Source organism: Micrasema longulum, unplaced genomic scaffold, assembly GCF_059751315.1.
Source record: "Micrasema longulum isolate JH-2025_06_02 unplaced genomic scaffold, ASM5975131v1 h1tg000184l, whole genome shotgun sequence".
Taxonomy (NCBI): Eukaryota; Metazoa; Arthropoda; class Insecta; order Trichoptera; family Brachycentridae; genus Micrasema; species Micrasema longulum.
This window is the reverse complement of record NW_028277389.1, coordinates 129,596-150,003: the sequence shown is the minus strand read 5'-3', so window position 1 is coordinate 150,003 and position 20,408 is coordinate 129,596. Positions and strand designations below refer to the sequence as shown.

The 20,408-nt window shown below is 36.3% G+C and overlaps 1 protein-coding gene and 1 long non-coding RNA gene across 2 annotated transcripts in view; one reads left to right on the top strand and one right to left on the bottom strand.

Moving 5' to 3' along the window:
• Ca-alpha1D (Ca[2+]-channel protein alpha[[1]] subunit D) overlaps positions 1-20,408 on the bottom strand; it is a 154,385-nt gene that overhangs the window by 14,078 nt on the left and 119,899 nt on the right. Inside the window, exons 38-40 of the mRNA XM_088243056.1 lie at positions 17,946-18,027; positions 13,306-13,494; positions 6,832-6,872 (exon numbers count right to left, since the gene is read on the bottom strand). Coding sequence (XP_088099182.1) covers positions 6,832-6,872; positions 13,306-13,494; positions 17,946-18,027 — 312 coding nt within the window. The remainder of the gene's footprint in view (positions 1-6,831; positions 6,873-13,305; positions 13,495-17,945; positions 18,028-20,408) is intronic.
• LOC148283874 (uncharacterized) lies at positions 3,778-7,049 on the top strand. The gene is made up of 2 exons (XR_015825485.1): positions 3,778-4,887; positions 6,162-7,049. It is a non-coding gene; the product is annotated as an uncharacterized LOC148283874 (long non-coding RNA).

Here is a 20,408-nt window from a genome sequence, read left to right as displayed (position 1 = left end):
AAAAATGAAAATATTCGCGCCATAATAAAAGTTTTTGATTTATTAAGATTTCAAATTTCTAAGAACGTATGGGCCACTTATATTATAATATTTTAAAAGAGTTTAAAAAAAAAGTGAGATAAGAGTATTATTTATTACTGTTTTGAAAAATCTACAAAATTAGACCATTGATTGTGTTGAAATATAAAAATAAACATTCAAGGGATTTATATTACCCGGTCTGACTCATGCGTTTATTGCAACAACGTTTATTTGCGGTTGCCGACTGAATTAAGAACAATCTCTTTTATATAACATTGAATTGGTTGTTTGTGAAGAGGGGCATATTTATATTATAAGAGAGTTCAAATATTACTTTTGTCTTGATACGCGAGAACAATGCTTTGTCAGTTGTCACGTAAGTGACGTTGAAAAATCAAAGCCAGAGATTTGATCAAGACATCAGCGGTACTTAGAACTTAGAAAGCGATACAGACCATTCAACAAGTATTAGAAGTGAAGACACAATATTGACCAGGCATCGGGATACAGTTAGTTCTCAAAGCAAACCGAGACGGGAACTTGCAAAAAACATGCAAATAATATGTTAAAACAAGCGTTTTGCTTCAAAGCAGCAACAGAGGCTGATCAAATTATAGTTTGCAAAAAATTCTCATCGTGCAATGATGTATTTATTTTATTCTTCAAGCAAGCAAAGCAGGAGTTAGAAAGTGCATAAGTCGGGGAGTTATTATCAATTTTCGCCACAGTCAGGTTGTTACAATCAGGTAAAAACATCTACTAACAGATGAAATGAGCAACAAGGAAAGGACAATCTCTCGGCGTTGTCAAGTATCATGTAGGGAGACGGGTCTAGAGACCACTGTAAGCCGCGGAGATCTCTTGAAAGGAAATGGGGCACATTCATGCAACAAGGAGAGTATGAGCTCTCGACATTGTCATGTATTGTGTAAGGAGAGGGGTAACTAAGACGAGTCTAGGGATGACAGTAAGCCGCGGACACAAATGCATGCAACAATGAGAGAACGAGCCCTCGTATTGCCATGTATCGTGTAGGGAGTGGGGTCACTAACACGACGAGTCTAAGGACTACAGTGAGCCGCGGACACGCATGCATGCAACAAGGAGAGAGCGAGTCCTCGACATTGCCATGTATCGTGTTGGGACAGGGGTCGCTAACACAACGAGTCTAGGGACGACGATAAGTCACAGAGACTTCTTGGAAGGAGAAAGGGCAAATTCATGAAACAAGGAGAGAACAAGCTCTCGATATTGGCATGTATCATGTATGGAGAGGTGTCACAGAGACATATGCATGCAATCAGGAGAAAATAAATTCTTGAAATTGCCATGTATTATGTAGGGGGAGGGGTCGCTAACAAGACGAGTCTAGGGACGACAGTAAGCCGCGGACACGCATGCATGCAACAAGGAGAGAGCGAGTCCTCGACATTGCCATGTATCGTGTAGGGAGAGGGGTCGCTTACACGACGAGTCTAGGGACGACGATAAGTCACAAAGACTTCTTGAAAGGAAGAGGGGCAAATGCATGCAGCGAGGAGAGAACGAGCTCTCGACATTGGCATGTATCATGTAGGGAAAGGGGTCGCTAACACGAGTATAGGGACGACAGTAAGCCGAGACTTCTTGGAAGGAGGACACATGCAACAAGGATGGGTCACGCGCAACTGGGGGCTGAACCTTGACTGGCCGGAGAAGGATCGGAGCCCCGGGCGCGAGGCTTGCGGTCAGAGTCTGGTGCGAGAGAAGGAAGGGAAGGAAAGCTCGGGCTGTCCCTCTCCAGAGAAGCGTGCGAGCAGAGCAGCAGGCATCGGCGAGATTCACTATTTCTGCGCTTGCCGGGAATGCTAAAGGACGCGCTGTGCCGTGTAGAATCCCACTCCTCTCTCCTCCTGGCGAACACCGACGCGCTCTTGGGGATGATCGCACCTTTGGGGGCCTTGCGCAGGTTGTCCGCACTGAGGAGTTCGATCGTGTCCTTGGCGCGGATCCGCATTCCCGAGAACGGCGGACTCGGAGACTGCTGCTGGCGGAAAACGAAATTCTTGTTTCGCTGCTGTTGGAATTGCGCCCTTTTCCGTATACTGCTTTGGGTCGCCTCTTGTCTATTGGGACTCCGAGCGTTTTCGATACCATCGAACAATCGAATATTCTCATTGTCTCCCGAAGCTTTTCTACGCAGCGGTTGTTCCAAGACAGAAGGAGCTTGGTGATGAGAGAAAGCGAATGGGATGTTTGCGGCTGCATTATACCCGTAAGGTGTCAGTTGGTTGGACTCTGGTGGGGTGTCAAATTTTGTATTTAGAAGCGGCGATATCTTTTGCAGTACGGGTGCTCCACCATTTTGCATTGACGGTGACTTATTAGGCGACTTTGCCGTTATCGTGATCTTCTCATTCGAGGAAGTGAGGCTTTCTCCGCTTCCTGGGTGGATCTGCTTCCTGGATCCTCCCGAAACAGGCGTGGGCGGCTGGTACGTTGTGAAGTCCGTAGTCTGGTGTTGGGGAGATACGACCTTCTGGGTGTTAGGCGCGCCTGTCAGGTAGTTCATGCAGCCGAAAGCGAGCCCTATCTGGCCAAGCATCTCGGGATAGTTGGACTTTTGAGAGCTGCTCAAGCGGATAGGGAAAATGATAAAACAAAACCACATGCAAAAGTCAATTGTTCCAATCCACACCGTGAAGTGACAGCACAAAAAGGAAAGAGAAAAACAATTGTATTAGTTGCTGTTTTGTACAATTTCAAATCAAAAGACATCGATATCAAAGTTCATTAGCAAGGAGTTTCATCAGTCTTTGGTTAGTAATTTTCAGCCATGTTATTTTGTTCAAAATTTAGCCTGTGAATCTATTTACTCCGATCCTACGTTCATAATTTTCACGTAAAAGCACCTTTGAACTAAAATTCAATGTGTAAATAAAAAAACAATAATATTAATAATATTTTTTTCTTGTCGTAAAACATTCCCATGTAGTCTTTACACATGAATGGGATCTTCGATTACATAACATAAAATACTGTATTTTTTAAATCTCTACAACCATACTTGAGGAATGATAGGCTGATTGAATTTTGTTGGAAACTGGGGTTTGAAAATATCATGATATTTAAATAAATATATATATCAATCAAAAATTGATATATACCTCTTATCAAGTCAACTATTGGAATATCAACAGACGACGAAGACGATCTTCAATAGCATCTGTGGCCAATGCCTCCCAAATCCGATTCAAATCCGTATGTCTGGTTTCAGGGTGATGGTTGAAATATTTAAAGAGGAATACCAGTTTTACAGCCTTTTCATTACCAGCCTTTTTCAAAGTTTGGACTGAACCAAACCAAAGGATGAAAAGTTTCTATGATATAGATGTGATGTTGCTGCATATTATTCCCCAGCTCCGGGTGAATCTCCGATCCGGTCCGAAACACGCAACGAATGCGACTTTATGGTGGCCGGATAATCTCACTGTGAAACGCGGAGAAACGTAGAAATGTCTCGTTCAAACAAAGACAGCTACTAAATTATAAATATTAATTATTTATATAAGCAACAAATATTATGATACATATTCTTTGAACCCTGCTATTTACTTGCAAAATTTCAAATTTAATTGGTAATGTTGTGTTTTGTATAGAGCAGCGATCGGCAATTAGAGGCAGAAGAAGATCCGTGAACTGCTCCATTCTGGCCCAGCGGGTTCCTGTTCGATTTCTGAACAGACCACAGTAGTACATGCAGCCCGGCCGTCAATATTTTTTTTCAGTTTTTCAATTTTTTTTTTAACAAGTGTTGTAGTCGGCAAGTTTTGTATCGAAACGTAGTTTCAAATTGTATTCTTTCATCACAGCCATTCTTCAATCGCACATTAAGCGCATTGGTTTGAAATGAGTTGTGTTTGGCTCGCAAGGGCACGAGTGACATCGATGGTCGCAGGCTCCCAAAAATGATGGTCATATTCATATGGCCCGCCACCAAACCTAATTGCCCACCGCTGGTATGGAGATATAGCATCGACAGCCCATTTTTAAAGTAAAAACATGAATATTGCCACATCAAACAATCAACATATAATATTCAGATGTGCATAAAAACATTTAAAGCAAAACTGAACATGTATTTTGCAAATTATAAATACATTCATCGGAAATAAAATTCAAATTTCAAACTGTAACTTTTATCAAATTACACATTAAAATTCCCAAATCAATGGTTTTGGAGTATCTTAGAACAAAGTAACAAATATTTCATTTGTTATATGCGTGTGTGAAATAGAATCAAAGTCCTGTTATACGAATCAAAAATCTGAGAAATTAAATCGAGTGGAGATAAGTTCGCCTCGCAGTGTGGTGGCTGGTGCGTTTGCATTCAGAGCTTGAGGACTTCGATTCGATTGCTGGCAAAGTTGACATGATAAATGGTTTTACACTGCAATATTCCAGTGTCTCAGAACATAAGCCTGAAGCGTCTTAAGAGTGATCACGGGACGTAACAGACTATCAAGATATGCTGTATTATGCCGATGCATTATCAGGGAAGCGATTACTATCGGAAGATACGGAAGCCATACCTTCACTGTGGTAGTATACTAGAAGATAAATTCACCCGAGGAATTAGGAAGAGACACTACCGACCCGAGTTTCGAGGTAATAACGTCAATGGGTATCGAGACCACCGTACCCCACAGTACACATATCTGCACACTGGAAGTGACAAACCTTCACTATGACGGTACAGTCTAAGATTAATTCTCCCGAGCGATTACGAAGATACACTACCGACCCTGTACCATTAATTTTTGAAGTAAGCACATCGATATGTAGCGAGGCAATTGGATGCCCTCTTTGGATCTGGAGGTCCAGCTTGCCCACCACATACCGCACACCGCATCTGAGGACATAACTCTCTTTGGCGGTGCCCACATACACTGAAAAATTGCTTGTTGTCAAACGAGAAAAGCTGCCTGAAGGAGGTCTCTGTAATCTGGTAGCCTTAGCATCTTTGTGCTCAAAGGAAGTAATCTAAAAGCACATAATATGCACTTCATCGGATTGAGAAAAGAGGGAAGTGAATTCTTCACTGACTGGGATCAAATTGATTGAACATGTTCAATTCGCCGAAATGATAACAAAACTTTTTAAAAGCCTTGAAATTCTTTTTGGAAGCCACCAGATTTGTATATTCGACAGGACCTATAACAGGGTCACGGATAGTAGCGAGAAGCTCCATTCGATAATCAGAGAGAGGAAAAGGGACAAGACCACAGGATGTGTTTAGTAATCAGAATCTGGAGGTCCAGCGATAATCTGCTAATCTGATAATTTCCACTTAAAAAGAAATCACTCCTCTGTTATTGGTGGCGTTCGTCTACTCCCAACTGAAGGAATGTCTCTATCGGATATAAAAAAATGTCTTTAAATGCTCTTCTGGACGTTTGACAATTGCGATGGAAATCTTCCCCTTCAGGGAGGGTTAGGGTTACCTTCCTTTTTTTTCCGTCAGAGCTTAAAATCTTCTTGGGTTATCCCCGATCACTGTACTACGCAGTTTTTATAAGGCCACGGTCAAATTAATGACAAATTATTTGTTTTCAATATTTACCTTGATCAATTTGTTCCATCTCTAACATTTTTGCAAAATGACGTAACCTTGTAAGATTGCCGTTAATAATTAGGTTTATTTTATTTTGATTTCCCTTCGTGCTGCTGTGGATATCCTAATCAATCTTCTAAACACATTCTGTGGTCTTGTTCTTTTCCCCCTCTCTATGATTTCCGAATGGAACTTCTCGCTTCTATCCATGGCCCTGTTATAGGTCCTGTCGGATATACAGATCTGGTGGCTTCTAAAAAGAATCTCGAGGCTTTTAAAAAGTTTTGTAATCATGTCGGCGAATTGATCATGTCCAAACAAATTAAATCCAGTTGTCAGTGAAGAATTCACTTCCCTCTTTTCTCAATCCAATGAAGTGAATATTATGTACTTCTGGATTACCTTCTTGCTACCAGATTACAGAGAGCTCCTACGAGCAGCTTTTCTAGTTCGGCAACGAGCAACTTTTCCGTGTATGTGGACACTGCCAAGGAGACTTATATCCTCAGATGCGGTGTGCGGTATGTGGTGGGCAAGCTGTAGCCAGACCAAGGCCGAGGCCTGTACCCCATGAAACACATATCTACTTATTGGAAGTGACAGAAATCGTGTTCAAGTGAGCACTTTTTACTTTGATTGCAATTTATTTTTGATTTCATCTTCAAACCGTTTTGAGGTGGCTACTTTTAATTACAGAAGCCTATTGAAAATAAAAAAAAGAATTAAGTATATTTTAGTTTGGCATTGAGGGCATAGACAGCACCGTCTAGTGGTACAAAACTTCGGAAGAAATGTTGCCACTGTGAAAAATAAACATTACAATTAAAAAAAATTCATGGACAGCCAGCCTTATATTCCTGAAAACACGTATCGACATGTCGGTAGAGCCGGCTCCGTAATACCTCGGTAGATCGAGATAGTAGAAAAGTTAAGCATTGCGCCTCGGTACACACCGATGAAGTTGGCCTTTGCAATCCCCGCCCAGGCGCGGATAAGGATATGATGATCTGATAAACACTGCATCGCAAATTGTAAAATAAATTAAAACAATAATATCAAAATGCACAATCTTTCCACATCGAGAAGCTGCGAGTTGGTATATTTATTTACACACAGAATTTCTATGATCGGGTGCCGTGAAGGGAGCAAAACGATAAGAGTAACTAGACTCACGGGCAGAGCGGCATCGGCCCCAATTACACTAAATTAGCACTTACTATTAATAGAGTGTACATTGAGAAAATCTGCCGAGGTTTTTCTGAAAAGTAACATACACTTTGTTTGGTGATACATCTAAAGCACACTTGACATCACACGGGTCTTAGTATTTGGTCAGCGGACGTGAGAGCGCAAATATAATGTTAGTATTGTTCAAAATTTAATTTAATATATGGTTTTCTCGGAGAAGATAACAGTAAATTGTTTGGGTGGTGCCATCTAGAATCTGGACCGACAAGCATAGATTTAAGAATAGTCCAGAAACCGCGTACGCGCATCAAACAGAAGGCGACTTAACCACTCCTCAAGGAGTAGTTTTACACTTTGACCATTAGTTTATGTAGATGTCGCTCAGTACGCAACTCCTGATTTTAATTCGTCGTTTTAAATCGTAGATATACTGCTAGGATCAAAAAGAAACACATTAACTGAACTAGCACCAATCACTTTCTCGGGAAGGCCATTCCATTTCTTCACAACTCGGTTTGTCAGGAAGTTCTTCCTGGGGTTGGATGAGAAGGATGTAGCGTTTAGTTTCAATGAATAACCTCTGAGATGGCGGTTTTCATTCATAGTGAACATTGATTTCAACTTGGGTACATTATATTGCTCAGTTAAGTCACCACGCTGCCTCCGCTCTTCCAGTGAACTTGACCCGAGCTCCCTTAAGCGGTCCTCGTATGATTTATTTCTTAGAGAAACTACCATTTTAGTTGCTCTCCTCAGGACTTCTCCAACAACTCTATGTCTTTTTTGAAACAGGGACTCCAGATTTGGTAGGCATACTCCAGGAGTGGACGAACATATGTATTGTACATTTTAAGGAACAAATTTTGGGTGATGTGAGCGAATGTTTTCCTTATTAAGAGGGAATTGGTGCGTTTGACAATTTCGATAATACGTGATTCCCATTTAAGATCACAAGTAATCACAACTCCGTGATCTTTTTGTGACGTTACTGTTTGCACTTGATTTCCACCCACGGTATATATTATTTTCGGATTTCTAGGGTTCATGTGTAGGACGGTGCACTTCTCATTCTTTTGTTCATTAAAAAATCTGATTGTCATCTTGGATTTGCTGGTTGCTTATTATTGGATTGGCAAACAACTTTGTATCGTCAGCAAAGAAAGATATGGGCGTACGAATTAGTTCTCTCAAACCAGTCAAGTAGTTTCCATATGCAATCGGGCCAACAACTGATCCCCTATGAGAAGGTCTGAGAGATCCTCCCCAACTCTCACTCGAAATGTTCTATTATCCAAGAAATCCATTGTATGGTATTTTTGGCTGTCCTGCATTTGTCTTTGCGTTTTTCAAAATGGGAGTGTTATCTGGTATTATATGGCCATGGTCTTGTTTGCGTCCCGATGCAATTTTGTGTACAATTTTTACCATCTCAATTTTCATTAAAATTTTTATTTCAAGCTGGCGTGTTTTTACACACATTCCAGTCGTACGGGTCAAGTAAGGTAAGTCATAAATAATTTTTATGATTTTATTTTTTTAATGTATCTTTGTTGTCTGTCTGTTACCACCGGTTTCCCAGGAGGCAATAACATAACTCAATTTGCCATATATTTTTTAACAATGATTTGAGTTTGGCCAAATTTTTGTAGACAAAGACTGGATTCAACCCTGTAGGGAGCTTTTAATATCTACATATTACAACAGAGGTGAAGAACATTTTGGAGAAGGGAAATTAGGAGCCTAGGCATCCACAGGGCTTATGACATGTCATTGGCTGGTTTAAGCGACATGTCATTGGTTGGTTTACTTAAAAATCGGGTTGTGGTCCCGCGGCTAGTGTCTCGGACTCACGGATCAAAGGTCCGTGGTTCGAATCCCACTCTACCCCAACTTGATTCCCATTTTCTAATTGTGAGTTATTTACAATTTGTTGAAAATGGCCCTCAAAATAAAATATTTGCGTAAATTATAAGAACTCAAATATTTCTTTTAAAAAAAATTATTTAAAAAAATGGCCACTTTACACACTGTGGAACATTCACTCTTCATTCTGCCTATATTTGAACACCTATATTCTTTTAATTCTTCCATCTGTTGATGTTTGTGAAGTTAAATTGCTGAAACCTTTATTGTTGCGGGTGAGATTCATGATTGAACTATTTCACCCACATGCTAGTCAACGCCTGAAAATATTTTTCAATTTTTCTACTTCTTATTGGACCAGGTGGATTTATCAACAATAGTCTTAAATCAGCCAGTCACAAGTCCTGTACATGCCTAGACTTCTACATTCTCTTCTCTAATGTGCTTCATCTCTATTGTAATATGTTGATATATTTTTTTTGTTAAATAAACATAGTTTGCATTATTTAAAAACTACTTTTGAAAAATTTCTAATAATTTCGAAAATGCGAATGCTCTTATGTCCGCTAAACAAAAGTACATTTTTTTTACAATAAAGCCTGATTTTCAAACAAATAATATTTACTTTATTTCACTGAACTTTCGAGATTGATAATTTAACGATTCTTTTAATGAATCATGCTTCAAATTAATCGACTCGGATTGACATTATACATTGATTGTAAAGTGACTAAAAAGATTACTATTTTTTTACTTCACACCACTGAAATATTTATTTACGCTTAAGTCAGTTCAACATATTCCTAATATCGTAAAGACTGCAAGGATATTAAAATTGCACTTACAAAAAGTCGTTAGCTCAAAAGAAAATAACACCAAATTCATGTTTATATTAGTAGAAAATCAGGCTTAACATAGAAATATTAATAATGGCTTATATAGGTTAACACATTTGTATAAAACTTAATCAGATAGAAAGACACATATATACAGTACCCGGCAGTTAATAAAACAAATCGGGCTTAAAAAAGAGACTGCCGACTTTGTAGAGCGTCGTCTCTGTTGCAGGAGTCCGGTATCTGAAACATGGATGAATGACAAAGACGACGCTCTACAAAGCCGAAGTTAGCCGATTAGGCCGGCAGTCTCTTTCTTAAGCCCGATGTACTTTATTTAGTGCCATGTGCTGTAACTTTGGTTTCTTCAATACAAATAATTTGTATTACATTTTATACATATAAAATGGTGATGTGAGGTATTTTGATTACTTTTCTGATCGATTTTTTTACATAATGTAGATCTTGAGCGAACACTTTGACTTATAAAATTGTATTATATTTATGTAGATGTATGACGGTTGATCAATATGCTCTACCCTTGACATATTGCTTAGTGGATGTCACGCAAACAAAAATCAAGCCGGCAATAGGCACCCCCCCTCCACGAAAACGACAAAAAAAAACTGTTTCTTCAACAGTTTTTGGCAGCTTGGCTCGTCACAAGTAATAGTTTAATTATTTTTTCTAAAACTGTTCTAGCTGATAATGAATCTACCGATTTTAGCTTGATGGAGGTTGGCAACGCTGGCGAGTGATCATAACACGATTCTGAATGGCGAAACATAACTGACAAGAAGCAAATAGAATACGGATTCGACTGACGTTTATTGTTCAAAAGGCTGACTTGCGGACTCTCTATGACATCGTTTGACATAACCGGATTAGACGACAAACAGTATGTTTAAAAGCTGAACCCAATACAGTAATACTTTGTATCCCAAACATGGTAAACATGGCCGTCCCGGACACTTGAAATCTGTTGCCGGTTGCGATCACGATCGCCTGTGGTTGTCACAACAACATAACAATGCTAGAATTGATTGGAAATTGCAAACGCGTGCTCAAATATCAAGTGAAATGTCAAATTTGCAATGGCAAATCAGTTCATGTTTAGAATAACTAGAGAAATCATGAGCGTTCAAAATATGGTGCCTCAACCTGTGGCCGATTGGCATATGTTTAATATAACAAACTTTAGTCTGTTGCGAGCAGTCCCCGGCTACTTTTGTCTCCTCGCAATTACTATAATGCCTATATGTGCGCTAAGATACTGCAGAAATCGATCTGAAAAAAATAGAAAACATTTCTATCACCGGTAAGAAATGTTTCCATCTTAATCAGTACTTGTTTAAAATAGTTATTTGAATGTTAAAAAACGTTTTATTAATATGTTACCAGTATTTATTACTCGTGAGCATCTCCTGTCTCTGCCCTGCTCAGTTAGTCGGGCGTACAGCGAAACGACAAACAAAGGTGACGCGTATGCGGAAGGGAGTGACATACTGAATAGAACTTACAGTAGACCGATGTAAACAGTCCGTGCTTTTTACTGTACTACTTGTTTTGCTTGTCAAAGTCGACGTGATATGACATAACGATACTTAATCCCTCCGCTTGTCCATTCCCTTTCCTTTGAGGACGACTTTTTAGGTCGGATTTGTATAGAGCGTCATCTCTATATATTATTTATAAATGTTTTTCATACAATTTTGAGAAACTTCGCCGTAAAATTTAATGGTCTAATTATTAGCACGTGAAAAGAAACATTTTTTATTTTCAATTTCCCGTAGCAATGAACTTCCTTATTTGTGGTGGATTTGAGTAGGAGACAACCACTTTAAATTAAAAAACTCAGTAACTGTTGCTCACGTGCGATTATTTAAGATTAAATATCATTTTTCAGTGCTTGTAATTAAGCCGTTGCCGGTTTCAACTTGTCTCTCAGTATTTTACACGTAGCCATATTAGGTTATATAATACACACACATCAGCTCCACTGGTCAGCTCAAAGCAGGTCAGGGGAGCATATCAATCAACCCTCGTACCCAATATTTTTACCAAACACCGTTTGCCTGGGATCCGTCAGTATTCCATCATATTTTCAAATATTAAAAGTATTTTTATATTTCAATATATGATGATATTATTTTTACATAGATGTAGTTCATTGTATGTTGATAGTAGTTTGAAGTATGATATTGACAATGTAATAATTAGTGATGCAACAGACCTCTGCTTAAGCTTTCGCAACTGCGGAAGTTCTGCACGTTTTTTGACATCCGTTTCTGCAATATTTATAACGGAACTTTACACGCGGGAGGGGTGTTCCAGGCGTTCCAGCCAACCTCAAGCGAGCTTTAATTTGACGCGATGAATCCTTAACGAGCGAATTTTGTATCAAAAATAATACAGATAAACGTCGTTTAGCGCCGGTTCGATTTACGTCGATTTACAATTACGCCAGTTGGTGCCGGCATGGGATTCCCCGGTTCGGCCGACACCAGACGACAGTAGGCGCCGCGATTCTAATAGCAGACACACCTTTACACGTTGTTTTATTCTATTACCATGTACGCGAGCAGCCTATTGTGTGTGTGAAATTGTTTCCTAGTTCATTTTCGTTGCGTTTTTAAGAAAAATGAAAAGGAATGATTATATATTTTATTTTATAATTATTAAAATTAAAGAATATTTAAATATTTGCAGCTTATGCTATGATTCTGCAAAAAAGGAAGCAATAATCAAAGCAAATGAAATTTAATAGTTTTTTGTGAGAATTTAATTTAGCACTAAAGAACTGGTAAGTTAGTATTTATTATAAAAAAAACATTATATATTTAAAGAGATTATTATTTATTTTGTCAACTAAATTAAACTGTATTTTTTAAATACTTTCATAATTTATTTTGAATAAATATAGGATATGTATTAATAAGCATGTTAGGTTGTTCTTAGAATTTTGTCAAGAAACCTCACCTTATATCTTCCACTATATTACAATATTTGAGTTTGTCCAAATGTTTGTAGACAAAATACTGGATTTCACCCCCTCGGGAGTCGTTAAGATTAACAAATTACAACAGGGATGGAGAATACCTTAAAGAAGGTAATATGGAAGTCTAGGCATTTACTGGACTTATGACCTGTCAATGGCTGGTTTAAGTGGCCACTTAATACACTCACAGGCATTGCCTAGTATGTGAAATAATTCAGTCAAATGAATCTCTTTACAACAATAAAGGTTTCAGTTCGTTAACTTCACTAAAATCAACAAATTGAAGAATTGAAGAAATATGGATGTTCAAACATAGGCAAGCAATGGTGAATGTTACACAGTGTGTTAAATGGCCACTTAAACCAGCCATTGACAGGTCATAAGCCCTGTAAATGCCTAGATTTCCATATTACCTTTAAGGTATTCTCCATCCCTGTTGTAATTTGTTAGTTCCACTATATTTGTGTTCATTTTACTCCGATTTTTTTTACCCCGGCGTAAAACGACTTTTACCTGTATTTTTATTATTTTTTTGCACCACGCGCACTTATTGATGACAGAGACATTGATATAAACTGAAGATTAAGATTAAGAAATTTTTTAAATTTACTTTTCACGTCTGTTTCCGTTTCTGCTTGAGTTGTGACACTTCTGTTGCATCACTAAAAATAATACAGAACTGAGTATATTTTCTGCCACTGTGTGGAATGACAGAAAATAGCTCTTATTTTTTTTCTAAGACCAAACACGTATCTTTTAAAGAGTTTTAACATGTTTCAGATTCACTTAAGCGAAATAGTACTTACTCCAGAACTTGATATATTTTTTCCGAGTCCCCGTTCAGGATTAAGGGCCTCATTGGTATCTGTTCGTGGTTATTCATAGACATAACTTGGTTATTGGCGCTCATGTTCTGGTTGTTGGGGCTCATGTTCTGGTTATTGGGAAACACGGTGCCGTAGACACCGTCCGGTGTGGCGTTCTGCCCGGGATATCTATAGAATCAAAATGACATACATTTCATTTATATTTTTTTTATTTGAAAAAAATATTTATAAACCCTTACGGATTATTACATTCATTTTACAAAAATAGTATAAACATTTTTTATTCATACTCTGTTGTTCAAAATAATATTTTTTACATCTTTTGAAAAGTTTGTCTGAGTCTTTTGTTTAGTTTTGTCTGGTAGTTTATTGTATAATTTCAGTCCCTGGTTCATTAGTCTTGATTGTCCTTGTCTTGTTTTAGAAAGTTGTAAATGGTATTTGTCCGATATTCTCGTATTATGTCCATGTTGACTACACTTTTTTACAAGTTTTAGTTCTTCGTCCACAATTACATTAGTGGCCAATTTATGGATAAATTTTAATGATTCTAGTTGAAAGAGTTCAGTTATATTTAATTGGTTAGTTAAAGTATATTATTAATTAAATACACACACGTTTCACGAGGTTTCTCATAAATAATCTAAATTGACTAATTATAAAGACGACAGTAAACATGATAAATTAATGACTGTAGCTGAATCACAAATAACTATCGACGTGCTAATAAGCGACGTGATAACAATTTCTCGCCATGGTTGTTTATCGTATTCGCGATCACAATGGAACATCCGTAAACACCTAATATTAAATGTCAAAATATTCTAATTTCGTGACGTATAATCCTGCGGCGCAATCACATATTTGAATTTCACCAGTGTAAACATGGAAAATACTTCAAAACTGCCATTTTTATTTATTTATTTATTATTTAACACGCTATTTTTAGCATTTAGCTGGCGGTTGGCAATCCAAATGTCAAGAAAAGCAATCGCCATATTAATTGTAATTTATTTTTTACTTTTTTGTATTAGATACTCTGTACTATTTTGCAAATGCAATATATTGTATTATTTTTTATGGTAAACGCCGATTTTTCGCCAACGAACTGTATTTATTTACGAGGAAAACAAACAGACACGTGCGTTAACTTAGAGATTACACACGCGTTGACTTATGACTGCGATAACTTAAGCATGTTCATTATTTAAATTTATTTCAACAGAGAGGGAAAACATTTTTGAGAAGGGAATATGGAAGTCTAGGCATTTACAGGGCTTATGACCTGTCATTGGCTGGTTTAAGTGGCCACTTTACACACTGTGTAACATTCACCATTCTGCCCATGTTTGAAAATACACATATCCTCAACTCTTCCATCTGTTGACTTTTGTGAAGTAAAAGAGCTGAAACCTTTATCACGTAGGTGAGATTCATCCGGCTGAACCAAATCACCAATAGGCAACGCCTGAAAACAATTTTCCAATTTTTATACTTCTTATTTTACCAGGTAGTAATTCAACAATGTTATTCAACTCCGTGGTGTAGTGGTCAAGACGCTTGACTCACACACGGGAGGACCCGGGTTCGATTCCCGGTGAGAACACAAAAATTAAAATTTGATTTTTCTCAAACCTGGTTGTTCTGTAATGTAATTCACCACTGTCATTGGGCCTCCTGGTCTGTTGTGGTGCAAAAAAAATGAAATGAAATGTTTGATTATGTCCAAATGCTTGCAGACTGGCTGGATTTCATCCCTAGGGAGTTGTTCATATTTAAATTTATTTCAACAGAGAGGGAAAATGAACGTTCATTGTGATCGCTCAAATGCTTAGCATGTTTTTAAGCACGTCTATTTGTGATTGAGCTACTGATGTGCTTTAAAGTTCATTTTGCTGGAGTGTCAATCAAAGTTTTTTTTTAATGATCATAAATGATTTTATTTTTTATTTATTTAGTTAAAATTTCAAATACAAAGAATAAGTGCCTTGACGGACTTATTGCTAAAAGCAATATCTTCCAGCCAAACAAAAAATAGACCCGTCAAAAGAAAGAGTTGGTGAAAATTTTGTACTGAAAACCATAAATATATATCAAAAGATCATCATCATTCCCTTTCCGCACCTACTGGTGCATAGCGCACTGCATTGGTACACCAATCGCAGCGTATCTTGATCATTTTTGTTACATGAAGGTGAGATGATCAGTCTTAGGCTTCCGGTACCAGTCCAGGGACTATGAAATATTCTAGTGTGAAAACGGCCTTTTAAATATTTTTTTCATTTCAACCATGTCGGGAATTGACCCCGAGACCTCTTGCATGGTAGGCAAATGCGCTGGCCACTAATTATGCCACGAGGCCGAAAGATACATACATAAAATAAAAATAACCCAATTAATTAAAACTAACAGCTGTTTTTTTCATTGAGAGATGAGGCTAGCACATATTTAAAAATAAAAAAAAACATTATGTTAAACTTATTAAATGATGAGGAATATGGAAAAGAATAATGAGTTTGGAAGGAGAGAGAGAGGAACCAAGAAAAGAAAAAGGGATAAAAAAAAATAGTAAAATTCAGGGAATTCAGGATTCTGGGAATAAACAGGAAGTTCATAAAACCCTGACACATCCAAAACCACGATGATCAGCATCAGCAAGAAGACATATTTTTTTATTTTTTTATTTAAATCTTAAAGTAGGGCACACATATCATACATATTGTTATGTGTGTTCTAATAATAACATTGCAAATATATTTAATTTATAAATTGTTTATCACATATGTCTTGACCATTATTTTAAATTTTGATATGTTTTTTTCTTCATAAATATTTTTTTCCATTTCGTAATACTTTTTAATTGCTTTAAATAAAATTGAATTTTGTGACTTTGCCTTTTTCCTAAATAGAAGTCTAATTTTGTTCTTTTCTCTAGTATTGTGATCGTGTTCATGCTGGTTCCGATCAATTTTTTTCAAAAATTCTGTTTTTTTATAGAGTTTCTAATTTTATTAACAAATATCATTGTATTGTAAAATATTCTTTGTTTATATGTTAATAATTTCATTTCATTTACCATCGACTTTACCCTCGTGTATCTGTTTTTTTTTCAAAATGATTCTAAAGGCTTTATTTTGTAATACAGTTAGTTTATCTATGTTTTCTTTGTTTGATAAAAATAAAATGCTACTACAGTAGTTAACGTGTGGTTCAATAATTGCTTTGTAAATAGTTTTGCAAGAGTCCTTATCAATAAATCTTCTGATCCTTCCCAAAATTGATATTTTTTTTGCAATCTTATTTATTACCATCTTAGCGTTTTGGTGAAATGTAAGTTTTGAATCCAACATTACACCTAAATATTTAATTTCAGTGACTTCATTAGGTTTTTCATTTTCTATTACAATTGATGGTGTAATTTCTATTCTATATTGGCACATGGAAATAAATTTTTAGAACAAATAAAATTAAAAAAATAAAAAATAAGAAAAAGCAAATGGTTTCTAACTTCTGCAAGGGAGAAACAAGGAGGGGGGGAGGGAAAGTCTGATACGCCAAAAATGCGCGGCCGCGCTCCCCCCGCTTCTCTGCAGAAGTAAGCAGCCATTTGTTTTGTTTAATATTTTATTTTTTTAAATTTTCTTTGTTCTAAATATTTTTTAAATATGCAAATGTGTCTTTTTGCCCGTACTGATCATCGTGGTTTCGAATGTGATAAGGTTTAAAGAACATCCTGTATAATAATGCCTCAGGCGTTTCTTGAAGGTAGCTAGAGAAGGTGCATTTTTTATATGAAGAGGTAGTTCATTCCAAAGTTTAGCAGCTTGAACGGAATAGGAACACCTGAAAATTGATGTGCTATATCGAGGAATAGAAAGTGTTCTCTTCTGAAAAGAGCGAAGCGAACGACCATGATCAGAAAGGTAAATGAAATTCTCAGCAAGATATTTTATCAGTTGCAAAAGAATGCAAGTAAGACAGCCCGTTATGTAAAACTGTTAGAGCTATGTAGAATAAATACCAAAAATAGGTTTTGGTTGCAAATATTTAATTTCTACATTACTTTTTAGAAAAAAAAATGACATTGAATAGCTGATACAACTATTAAAATTATTAAAAAAAGATTGAACTAAATCATTAGATTTTTTTAAACCCTTTCCTTACTGAGCCAAAAATATCTCCGCGTCACGGTACTGTAAAATCGTCGAAACACATGCAAAAATGACAGATTTTTAATTGAAACAATGGAAAATCCGTAGGCAATTGTTGCAATTCTTTCTAGTTGAAGTCAAAAATGATAATATTTTAAATTTAATTGCTTAAAACATGAAAAAAACATTAGCTTACGCTCGCAGCGCTAGCGAGAGGTTCACCCTTAATGCAGCTCGGAAGGCTACTGTGGAGCTTCTGACGTACTGTACTGAAGTACTGGCAACTTTGCGACCCGTGCGTCACAATGGGGGAATATCATTTTTTTTTTCATATGTAGAGAGATATTAAATTTATCAGATGCAGTGTGTACCTGCTGCACATCACCAGGAAGGGAGGGTTAAATGATTATCGAAGGCATATTTTAACCCAGAAATTAAGAAAAAAGTGGTGTTATTAAAACGACTTACATGTTGTTGGGTGTAGATGGGAAGCCCCCAAGTCCTAGTTCCCTCTGCATCATGCTGCTTAGGTGGTTTCCTACTCCGTCAGCTAAGGAAAATCAAATCGAAAATCCATTAAATTCAGTCAGATTTCCAGAGTATCAATTCTGAATGTGTCACATCTCGCATTGTTAGCCTGACTCAATGTATTGAACTTATAAAGAGTAATCATAAAATGTTTCAAAAAATAATTATTAATTTTATTATTAATAGTTAAATAGGTAAAGTGTGACTAAAACAATGGAACATAATTTTATATCGATAGTAAATCGGTGTCAGGTGGCCAAAGGGACTATCTGAAATGTACAAAAATGATCAGAAGACCTAAAATAAAATTCAATTATAAGACTTATCCAAAAACCTTTTTTAACCGAATTAAAAAAAATATGAATGCATTCTTTCTTCTTTTTTAAAATTCTTTAAAATATAAATATTATATAAAAATACATTTATGTTTTATAGGTGCGAAGGTTTTCACGGTCACTGTTATCAATATTATGTATTTTTTTTGGGTGATACCGTGTATGTTGGATTTGATCCGAAGTTTCCGTACAAATTACTAGTACATAAACACATACATTTCTCTATAAAACACACAGTTTTCCCTGAAGATGGCTCCTGCAATGGTAGCCGAAACGTCGGATCAAATCCAACATACACGGTATCACCCAAAAAAGATACATAATATTGACATTTATGTTTATATAAATTTCTTCATAATATTTCAATCATGTATTAATATTATAAAGAACACCAACCTATTATAATATTATTGTTATATTTTCCACAACTATTACCTAAAGATATAAAACTACAAAGCTTCATTAATTATCTCACAATACATATATGTATGTCAATAAACACTTTGTTATTAATTTTTCCGAAATTCAAATATAAATACCTAAATGAGGAACTTCAGCCCTACGGGAAATTGGATACAAAAAATGTTTTCTTACGCGGGGTAAAAATTAGAGCATTAAATTGTACGGCAAAGTTTCTTGAAAATGTACAGAAAAAATAAAAAAAAATATTTCGATAAAAACGCACTACTAAATGACGTCACTGGTTCATGTGAATCAACCTATGATCTGAGAGCTATGGAAGATTTCCGGTCTGCTTGTCGCTTCTGGACCAATAGGAAGAACTGAATGAGAATAAGCGGAAATGAACCTCTGACGTTACACGCGGAGTTATTTCAGAAATACAAAACTTTGAAAAATCGTAGCGCCGATAATACGATATATAAAAATTAAAAAAAAAAAAAATTTGACTTAGTTTAACTGTCTATTAACAAATAATTTTTTTTTTAAAAAACACTGAACTTCCTCATTCCCCATTCACTTAGCCTCCACAATTATGATTAATGTACATTCTCTAGTTCATAGGATTATTTAATTTTTAACTTTTTAACCTTGAACTATATAACTATATAAAAAAATTCAATCCATATAATCTTCACATTCTTTGAAAATGACCTAACAAGGCGAAAAAATTCTCAGGAAATTTTTGTTTTTATATGTGTAAAGATAAAATAAAGTTATTATGAAAATAAAACTTTGTTATCAGTGTTACACAATTTTATTCTTTTACAAGAACACAACTATAGTTTCGGGAGAGCACTCCTCCCATCGACGGGTGATATAAAACTAATATAATAAACACAGAATATTGTTCACAATGTCATCGAATCTAAACAAAAAATAAACAGATTAATCAGTGAAACTTAGAGCAGGGGGTTTTATTCTTATCTAAGGTGTTGGCATATGAATGGATGGTTATCTTAAGTACAGATATGAAAACATGGACAAAACATTAATTCGAATCCATTTCTTAAAATTTAGCACATAAGTGGAAGTTGCAATAAGTAAGTCTAAGATTTAATGTGTGGGAAGACATCGCTCGGCTAAGAGCGTGTTAACAGACGCGGGTCTAAGAGGGTGAGTGCGGTGAGGGTGGTCGCAAAGGGAACATAGTCAATAAAGGCGAGGGGTGGTTGAATGTGTGATTATTAATTAGGTTGTTTTCAGAATTTAAATTTTTGTGAATTTCCATAATTTCTAAATTATTCATATTACTGCCTTTGTTATTTACTTGGTGCAGGAGTTTTAAGGTGTGATTATGAAATGAGTGGTTACTGTCTATTATATGATTCGCGAATTCCGAGAAATTATTATTGGTCAGGCAACGGCGGTGTTCGTTTAGCCTAGTTTTAAGATTTCGCGCTGTTTGTCCAATATAGACTTTTTTGCATTCGCATGATATCTGGTAAATGCCACTCTTGTTTAGCAGCTCTGTTTTATATCACCCGTCGATGGGAGGAGTGCTCTCCCGAAACTATAGTTGTGTTCTTGTAAAATAATAAAATTGTGTAACACTGATAACAAAGTTTTATTTTCATAATAATTTATAATGAAGTGTTACGAAGTGAAT